The sequence below is a fragment of the Sinocyclocheilus anshuiensis genome, unplaced genomic scaffold (assembly GCF_001515605.1).
Source record: "Sinocyclocheilus anshuiensis isolate Anshui unplaced genomic scaffold, SAMN03320099.WGS_v1.1 scaffold9, whole genome shotgun sequence".
In the NCBI taxonomy this organism is placed as follows: domain Eukaryota; kingdom Metazoa; phylum Chordata; class Actinopteri; order Cypriniformes; family Cyprinidae; genus Sinocyclocheilus; species Sinocyclocheilus anshuiensis.
In genome coordinates this window covers 628654-639292 of record NW_015540887.1, presented here as the reverse complement: position 1 = coordinate 639292, position 10639 = coordinate 628654, and the positions used below count along the sequence as shown (strand labels likewise).

At 38.8% G+C, this 10639-nt stretch overlaps 1 protein-coding gene across 1 annotated transcript in view; it reads left to right on the top strand.

Annotated features, from left to right (window-relative positions):
• LOC107688718 (unconventional myosin-XVI-like) overlaps window positions 1–10639 on the top strand; it is a 218296-nt gene that overhangs the window by 113931 nt on the left and 93726 nt on the right. The window contains exons 18-20 of the mRNA XM_016486454.1: window positions 153–224; window positions 3777–3918; window positions 5603–5675. Of these exons, the coding sequence (XP_016341940.1) occupies window positions 153–224; window positions 3777–3918; window positions 5603–5675 (287 nt within the window). The remainder of the gene's footprint in view (window positions 1–152; window positions 225–3776; window positions 3919–5602; window positions 5676–10639) is intronic.

Sequence of the window (10639 nt, the reverse complement as noted above, 5' to 3'; positions counted from 1 at the left end):
AACTGATTTTTATTTAAATAAGTGCAATGTTTTTATTTTATTTTGTTTTGTTTTTTAATGACTTCAGATGTGGCTAATCCAGTCAGAATTTAGATTTGTAACTGGTTGTAATCATATAAATGTGTCTGAATTATTTTTTTTTTTTTCTGTAGTGGCTGGGATGTTGCAGGTGAGCTCTGAGGATCTCGGCTCTGCCCTCACCTCTGATGTGCAGTGTTTCAAAGGTACAACCTTCAGTTTGCACGTATGTCACGTATCAGCATCAATCAACACACAGACTAATCGCTGTCAATTAAAGTCATCTTGTTTAGCATAACACCATACATGGAGTAAATCTCACTGCTGGGAGGCCTGCTGACACCGATCATTGAGATGTACTGGCCTTTGTCCAGTCACAAACTCATCAATGAAAGCGGCCTCAAGCATTCGGCCTTGGATCGTGTTACTGGCGAGCCCAATTTGGCTCAATTTGACTCAATTGGATAACTGCCTTCTCATTCAAAATACACAGACATAAACACGCAGGTCTTTTGCAAAGTCTAGACTGTGTGCATGTTGTGCCATTATATAACAAGTGTGGAGTGTGTATGACTCCCATGATGTCTGGATGTTAATCTAATTCAGCCGTCGAGGACACACTGACCTATTGCCGAAAATTACAAGCACACTTGGCATTGTCTTGTGTCTGTCTATGATTTCTCTCTCTCTCTCCGTCTCCTTCGCTTTGTCATGCATCCATACCTCTCTTTTAAAGGGATAGTTCACCCAAAAAAACTAAGCGTTGTCATCATTTACTCTCCAATAAAATGTCAGAAAATACACTGAAATAATATAAAACTGGTCCATATCACTTGTGCACTATTTCCCAAGTCTTCTGAATCTATATGTTAGCTTTGAATGATGAAAATATCAATATTTCAATGCTCTTATTATCTTAAAATCTGAAAATAAGTCCTATTTCCATTCAAATCTTTTTAGTGTATTGATTGGTCTAATTTGTAAAAATGGTCTGAATGATTGGTTCTTAAATATTCGTGGTCCGGTTTATGACTCAATGATCTGAAGGGAAGAATATCAGTGGATAAAACGTAAATTTTGCTTTTATCATACTTCAGTAGTGCTTTGTGAGCTTTCTGAAACTTTAAAACGTGAACCCTTTCAGAATTTTATGGAAAAGAGCAAGCAGTACGTTCTTATGGAAGCCCGTTTCCGCCACTGAATAAAAAATAAAACAAGGTAATTGCGACTTTTTATCTTTTTGCAAGTTCATATCTTACAATTCTGACTTTATAACACACAATTGCGAGTTATAAAGTCAAAATTCCATGATATAAACTTGCAATTGCGAGTTATAAAGTCAAAATTGCGAGTTATAAAGTAAGATTTGCGTGATATAAACTTGCAATTGCGAGTTATAAAATCAGAATTGCGAGATATAAAGTAACAATTCTGATTTTTTTCTCGGAATTGCGAGTTCATATCTCGCAATTGACTTATTTTCTCAGAATTGCGCGTTAAAAAGTCAAACTCAACAAACAAAATTCAGAGAAAAAAAGTCAGAATTGTAAGTTTATATCACACAATTCTGAGAATTGTGAGATAAAAAGTCGCAATTACCTTGTTTTATGCTTTATTTAGTGGTGGAAACGGGCTTCCATATGTTCTTTCTTCAAGGGAACACAAAAGAAGTAATTTCAAGTAAGTGATACAGCTTTGGGAAGACATGAAGGAGAATAAATGTTAAGTTAGAATTTTTGGATGAACTAGTCTAGTGATGATTTGTTGTTTTGGTTATTGTATTTCATAAACAAGTAAACAATTCAGAAAGAAATGGCATCCTTACAATGCCACACGTGTGTAGTGTAATATATGCAGAGGATGAATTAAACTCTGATATGCGACAATCACAGGGCACTGATCGACGGTCAGACTTTGGCAGTGTGTGCATCTGGATGTTGAATGGCATAGCGAATGTGGTGATTCAGTGTCTGACATCATCAAAGGTCACATCATTGGAGTCCTCCGCATTAGCATGTGCCGTGTCCCTTCAGCCAGCACCACCAACAATGGGCCGCTTGTTTTTCAGCCTCCCACGTGCGGCGTATATCAGTCAAAATGTGACACACTGTCTCCAGTTTGTTTTCCTCTTTGCTCTGTGCCCCTGTTGTTTTGAGCCGTCACTGGTTGTTTGGATGTTGTTTACTGAAAGGATCAGCTTGCATTTAGTTGCTGATCCTGCTATGGTTCCTGGTTAATGCTGGTTCGGTGACGGTTTATTGATGGGACAGCAAAACAACCAGCATGGTTGACCTTGCTAGATAAAGTAATAATTTACCACAAAAATGAAAATGCTCAACTTCTTCTGATGGAATCAAACTTGTATGACTTACGTTCTTCTCTGGAACACAAAGTTATTTAGGAGAGTATCCATTCTGCTCTTTCCATATCCCAAAATGGATTGTGACCATGGCTGCTGAGCTTTAACAATTCTAAAGTTATTATATAATATTGGAGTAATCAAACAAATAGACACATACATACATGTACACTAGGGATGCAATGATACTACATTTCTCTGCTGGTACTGATTCGATTCGATATTGATTAATCAGACATCTGCTGATATGGATAGTAAATCTCTCTATTAATGCTGTAAACTATACATAGTACATTACTATAATATTAGAGGTTCAAATTAACAACAAAGCTCAAACTATTATACTCCGCTGTTATTTTCAGATATGATAATCAGACTGAAATAAAAACCGACATGGTTGTATTCAGCTCGAGGTGATTTTCATAAAAACCTGTCTTTATGTCAGATTTATTCAAACATGCATGTATAACTAACAGTAAACAAGCTCTCTTCTAGTGTTATTTTAGCTATCTAACAAACTGTGAACACTGAAAATAACTTTCCTGAGGTAAACGTGACATTGTTCACATGCTATTTTACTGACACGTTTTATTAGTGCTGCCACTTAAATTACATCGATCTGTCACACCACATTAAAAGCGTCAAAGCCACATTTAGTGTTTGAATTTTGTGATAAAATGGACAGAGTTTGAGAGCTGAGACTTTTTGTTTCAGAAGTTCGGAAGATATAGGGTACCAACTTAAATTCTCTTTTATTCCATTATCAGTTGTTTTATTGAATAATAGGAAATAGGGTTTGTGGGAAATGTGAGGATACTGTGAAATGTATTTAGTGTATGTAAGTGGAATATTAATATTGTTTTTTTATTTATTTATTTATTTTGTGTAACTTTGTAAGTTAATCTGCTCTCTTGACTGCTCAAGCCAAATTTCTCCTTATGGAGACGATAAAGATCGAAATTAAATGAATGAAGTTTGGTGAATAGAAAAACCGCAGACCTGGCAACCCTGACTTGAACTTTGTGTGATTCATAGTGTCAAAGAAAACCTACATTAGCGGAGCTATTTTTTCCTTCTTTTTTTTTTTAAGTGACATTGTGCTAATTTAATACCACTAAATTCTACACAAGAAACATTTTCTTTACACACAATACGCCCCCTTTTGATAGACAGGATATGATTGGCCCTGATCATTGGCTGTTTTTAAACAATCAGTGGATGTCTGATGTGCAGATGATTTACAGATTAGTGTCCGATATATTGGTGCGTCCCTAGTATATGCAGTACTTATAGTGGTGCCCAACATCCGAAACACACTTATGACCATCTATGCTAGTCTTTGAGGATGAAAGACAATGTGAAAGGTCACTAACTGCTTGACATTTGCCCTCTGCTTTAGGTGATGTCATAACAAGGCGCCACACAGTCGAAAAGTCCAACCATCACAGAGACCTCTTGGCCAAAGCTTTATACGGACGACTCTTCAGCTTCCTGATCAATAGCATTAACTTTTACCTCCAAGGCCATGAAGATAGCACGGGGTAAGATGTGAACGTGAGCTTAGATTCATGCTTTTATGTAGATATGTTTTCCTTTGTCTCCGTGTGAATGAGAGTCCTGAATAAAGAAGATTGTTATTGGAAGAACTTAGTTCACACATTGGTCCTTCATTGTTCCAAAGTACATACAATTTCAGTGATGGTTACCAGCTATTGATCTGTATGGATTGTGTGTGTCAGCTGCTCACAGAACATACTCAGCTGTTACTAGTAGAAACAAGCGCCAAGTCCTTCTCAGAGACCTTCTGTGATAAACGTCAGTCAAAACACAGTGAAGTTTTGGAATAGTTTACATATTGTATGTGAGACATCTGCTATAGAGCACCTGACGGTAAGTGACAGAGCCAGTAGCGTATGAGCAGGAAGTCACACCTCCTCTGCTGTTATTGCATTATGAGAACGGTATCTCGCGGCTAAAACTGAAATTTCCATGGAACTCCAAGTATGTGTGCATTCACACATAAACAGTCACAGTGACTCATCATTCCACACGATATCACATGCCTCACTATCCTCCAAAACACACATTGTGAGCATATATTCACCTTTACAGACACACGAATGTGCCCTTTGACAAAAACTCGCAGCTTCTCTAATGGCTATATGCTGTAAATTGTTTCACAATATTGCTGTTTTTACTGGATTTTTAATACGTAATCTTACTAACTCCAAACTTTTGAATGGCTGTGTGCATACACTTGATACATTCTTAATGCAAGTATCATAATGTTTTGACAATTCATACTAACTTTTAGCTCTCATCAGGGCTTAAAGGAATAGTTCACCTTCAGTTGCTGGTCCCTTTCGACTTAGTGTTTCGACATAGTGTTTTTTTGTGTGTTTTTTGTTCTTTTCATACTATGGAAGTCAGTGGGGACCATGCAACTGAAGGTGGACTGACTAACCTTTAATTTTGAGCACTGACTATATGGATTCAACTGAAATAAGACATCCACACAATCAAAACCACTGTCATCTATTTACAAAAGGTTTACTATTGTAAAGAAATGAAGGTCTGATGTGTGATCAATAACTGGCCAAAGCAGGCTTGACCTGTTGTGTCCTGGTCAGCAGTTCAGTGCAATAGGCTAATGTTTATTGATGTGTATATGAGAATGTTTATTACGGGTCTTTGAGGGCATGATCATTTCCACCAGGACGGTCACACCAGCACACACTATTATAAAATACAGTCGCTTATTGTGACTTAAAACTGAGCTTTGGCATGTATTTTGTCTAGTTGTCTGTCATAATTTTGTTTACAAATAATGTGTATTTTTCACTATGAATCTTTTAAGGTGAAATTATTAGAAAATAGTTTATTATTTATTTTGACAGCTGGTCCATGTTAGACGTTCTGACATGTCAGACAGCTTAAACACTTCCAGTGACGTCGGGTGTTACTGGTGTAGACGGAGTGTAACAGTAAATTAGGACAGAATTGTCTTGACATAACCTTTTGTTTCTTAGAAAAAGCTGCATGTAATTTTTTTCTTGTCAGTGACCTTTAAGTATTTTTTTTTTTTTTCTCTCTGTTTTTTACACTAGAAAACCTTGCACTTAAGCTATGGTTCAAGACATATTGTTGGCTTCAGATCACTAATCCAAGTTTATAGTACTCCCACCCCTCTACAATCCTGAAATATGTTCCTGTCTGTTTTGACAGAGATCCTGCCCTTGAGATAAGCATCCTGGACATCTTTGGCTTCGAGGAATTCCAGCGCAATGGTTATGAACAGGTAAGGGGAGACAGCACAGATATAATGAGGACAATGATAATTACACTTTTAACATCTGATTGTGACCTTTTGAAAGGGTCTTTCCTACCATTGTAACATCACACTGAGGCTAACATTCATAGCCCCCTTTCTAAGTGCAGATTATTCAGCTTTTCGTCTGACTAAAGAACACAAACTGCTCTTCACCTTTTCATTGTGGATTGTGGGCCTCCTAAACCTGGTCTGGTCTGTACTAGGTTTGATGTGGATATGCCACAGAGGCAGAGACCAGTGGGAATCAAGGCATTGTGCTCATGATCCTGTTTCCCATACAGGGGAAAGCACTGACCTATTCCACAGTATGTTCCTGCCTAGGGCTATGACTTTTTTAGACTTAACGACACACGGGATGTTCTTCTGCTGGGTTTTTTTTTCACCACAAAGGCATTTCATTCTAAACGAGACAGGTGTTTTTTCTGACTCTGCTCATGCTGACTTTATAGCTCTGTCCCAAAACTGAGTGAGCTGGCTGTGTAGACTTTTTTAAGGCATCATAAATGTGCTTCCGATGTGTAGGCCGTTCTAAAACTTAGCCAAGAATACATTGCATCAAACTCAAAAATTCAAAGCAGCAGACAATAGAGTGCTGCCAGGTTGCCATAATTTTGCATGCCAATCCAGACGTCCAAAATTTGGCCAATTCCGTGACTTTCCGCTTTATACAGAAAATTCTGTTTTCATGACTGGATTCCACGATTCCGTCTGCATTTTCCTCATTGTGGAAATCATACATACTTGCAAGCTCTGATTCAGAAGTGCCAAATTGTCCTAGCAAAGTTGGCATGATGACATTTAACGTCCCATGGCATGGGTGGGATATTACTGATGTCGTAGAAATGTGAAAATATCTTGTTAACCAAATACCTTATTTCAGTCATTTAACCCATTCAATATACCCATTTACTTCAGGACGATGGAACCAGAAATTCTCAAATTAGATCTGATTTACAGGTTTTAGGATGGATTACTGCAACACTGTATGTATACTGTCCTTAGATTATAAAAATATCTCAGAGTAATAGTTTAAAACTGACTATTAAAACAGCTATTGGTAACTAACATATGAGGTTTCATTTAAATTGGGATACTGCCTTAGAAGACAGTCAGAAAGGCAGCTTTCTAGGTTTTTGTACAAAGCTTATATGTTTGACTCTAGATACGTCCCAGAGAGGTCAGCTGATGCTAAACTGGGTGACAATTCAACTTTGTTTGAGTTGTTGTGAAAGCATTAGTGCATTCTTCACAGTAGCCTGGAGCCAGACACATAGCTGGATGTGCCATATACATTATATGCATTCATTTTTCCCCCCAAAGTCTGAAGAGCAGCATGGAATAAAGCAGCTGCTGTAGAGACCACGAGTGGTGTTATTTTAGTGTTTTCAAGAGAGACAAATGTCCGTCTGAAGGCTAAGACGCCACATGTGCGCACCGCCGCCCCCTGACACAAAGGAGTCCCTGTGCAGAGTCGGGTTTGACCCATGAACCATTGGCCTGGATTTGGCACCAACCAATGTCATTGTTGTCATAGACTCTATAGGGAGGATGCATAATGGTAAATAAGGGCCACTGTGTAGTAATGGTTCGTATATGAGCTGGTCATCTACTTCCAACTGCTAAACCAGGTGGGGATCTACATGGGAACTCCTGCTGGAAAAAATTGCTTAAACCAGCCTGAGTTGATTTGCTGGTTCTGTCTGGTTTTGCTTGATGGCCAGCTGGTCATGACTAGCAAACCAGCGTAGGCCATAACAGCTCTAGCCATGTGACCAAAAGCCCACAATCTTATTGGTTCATCATATTTACGCACAGTGCTGAACAGGCACATTAACAGCCATTCATCCGAATTAAAATGTCTTTCGCATCAAATTTTCAGACTGAACATTCGTCTTGGTGTGAACATACCTTTAAACCAGTATTTATGTTAATAGCCAATAAATGCCAAGCTGAATACGGCAGACATTTTGTGCAAGGATATTTTTAAAGGTCTGTCCCCATCAGTCAAGACGAGGGCCTTTATTTGTGTGTGGATCTGTTCTTTCTGTGACAGATAGTCATCTGGACAACTGTTGAGAGGTAGGCAGGTAGGAGTGTGTGTCTGTGTCTGTATGCGTGCCATTCCTGGATGTCTTCCTTGACAGTATTGGACAAGGTGTAAATCAGGATTGGTGCTAGAAGAGATAAGTGCTTACCCACAGTCCCCTGGGAGATCTCCTTGTGATGGTGTATGTGACGGATTGGGAAATGCTTTCGAGACACCGAGATACGTACACACCTTTAATCCACATGTGAAAGAAGATTTACGGTCCTTGACCTTTCAAGGTCACAAGAATGAGAAAAAAACAAAATTAGGGGCGAGTGACTGTAATTACGGAGCTTGAACGAGGTATTTAATACCCACTTGGGGCGTACCGATGACATTATAAGTATCAAGTATCGGAATCGGGTCTGATAGAAATCTGTAAATATACAAATACTCTTGACTAATTTCTTTAAGGTTTTCTATACATCCAATTACAGAAACTAATGCCACCCACGATTAAAAGGAAAAAAAAAACATAGAAGACACTGTTTGTAGATACTACTGCTGAGTAAAATCATACCAGATCAGACGACAGGTGAACGCGAGATGCTCTACGTGCACCCATGAAAATGTCACTTGCCATTTTTGATTGTTGTCTCCAAAAACTCCCATTCTGGTGTGCGAATTTTTCTCAGTTGCATGTAGAGCATGATATGTTAGGGGCCGTTCACTAGGGTTGGGCCGATAGACGATGCCATCGTCCATCGCCGATGGCTGACAGACATCACGATGTTGAGCCGGCATTGTAATCCCCCCCCCCCCCCATACCCCCCGCAATCGGGCACATCCCAACTCCGTGTTCTGAAAGGAAATTAAGTGTACTGTGGAACCCCAAAAGGGAATAAATAGCCTACTAGATGGGAGGATAAAAAAAAAAATTCAATACTTTCTCTCGCAATTATATCGTTGGGTAATTATACTTTATATAAATTGTGCCCATCAGGGAGCTGCTACTAATATGCAGGGCATTGGAACCGTGCTCTCATTTTATTTTCACTTTGAAATTTCGCGTCTTTTGCACCATCTCGCACATGAGAGGCGCATTTTTAAACCACTGTGTCAAATTAAAACAAATTAAACTTTTCCATGCAGTGCTGCTTACCAATGTCGGTTCCAAAACACTGGACCAATCAGAAGTTGCAAAGCTTTTGTTTACCATAGCAAGATTCATGGCAGCTGCTTTATTTGATGCCAACCTGGCAGAGGCGGCACTCATAAGATTTTTATTTTGCAAATTCAAAGTCCAGTGCGATATCTTTATTTATTTATTTTTCAAAAATAGTAACTATCTATTCTGCTTTTTGGCTATTTTCTGTTATTTCCGCTATTACATCACATCTCAAAAGCGCGTCTCTAGACCCTCACCATTCCTGAGTGCTGCGTCTCATGATTTTGGACACAAAAAAGCATTATGTTTGAACAGCCCCTTAGACACACCAATGTGCAGAAAATGGCGATCAACAGTAAGTTTGTTTGTATGCTTTTGTATAGTTAATGTTGCAAACTCTCCGCCTCCCTACACTTATGTGATTTATAAAGACAATGTATATCATCTCTGGGTAAGCATTGTCTTGCATTAAGATGTGGGGCCTTAATGCTGCTTTCAGAATGGCTCCAAACTCTAGAGTCCCACATTTGAGATATTTTCTCCATGGATGGACTTTTTTTTGCTCAGTGCTGTGGAATTCTCAATTTTTTTCCTCCAAGCTCTTCATCTCAGCTCTGATCTTTTTCTCTCATGATGTGTGCTGAATTGTGTCAGCGCTTGGGCAGTCTTCCCTATGACATCCTGTAGTGCTGTGAAACCTCATGCTGAGAAGTTGATGAGGTGCACCCAGCTTTTATAATATGCTTGTTTTCTTTCCTCTCCATTGCTTCCACTGTTGCCGTCTGTACTTCATCCAGTGCGTGTTGCCACATTAAACTTGGAAGACGCCTATGTTGATACAACCGTGCCGTATACTTCTCTCCGATGGACTTAGCTTTTGATCGGCAGTATCAAAACAGCTCCATCATATACTGCATGACCTAAGCGCTTCTGAGAAACCAACAGCTAGATGGTGTGAAGTTAAATTATTTTGTTTGGGAAAAAGCCATCTACTCTTTCTACTCCATCAGAAATTGTACATTTTGTCCACATGGAAAAGCTTCTATGGTCTCTTGTGTAGTGTTAAGCACTTGGTATACAGTAGTCAACATTTGAAGTGGATCAAAAACGTTCATCAAAGTTGTCCTAAGAAAAGAATGCATTTTGGTTTTAGGTTTTAAGACAACTTTGATGAAAGGTTTTGATCCACTTCAAATGTTGACTACTGTATACCTTATATGGATTCCCACTGTGGTTCCTGCTTTGGCTTTTTAGAATCCCTTCCATTAGGGTTCCTTGTTTTTTACTTTCATCTCGACAGTATTACAGTGATAAATGATTTAAACGAGTCCAGTAACTGGGCTGTTAGGATGAATTCCTGGAATAAACCCGCTCACTGAAGCGTGTGGAACAGTGAGTGAATAACGGTGTTAACGCTGAATGCTTATTGCAGCCATGTTCGTTAAGAGGTAATTAATATACATGCCAGCTCTTTGTGTGCAGATAAAGCTGTCTGTCATAAAGCTATTGTTTTGGAAAATATGTGGAATGCTGAAACATACCTCACAAGTGTATGCTTTATTTTGCCTGATAAAACACATGCTTGCTTCCTGAAAAGTCATATGCAGCCCTATAAACATTGTACATAATCCTACCCTTTTTGGTACAATTATTGTTATATATGTACTAGGGCTGCACGATTAATCGCATGCGATATTTAACGCGCATCTTGTCAGTAAAGACGGTTCTGTAATCAGC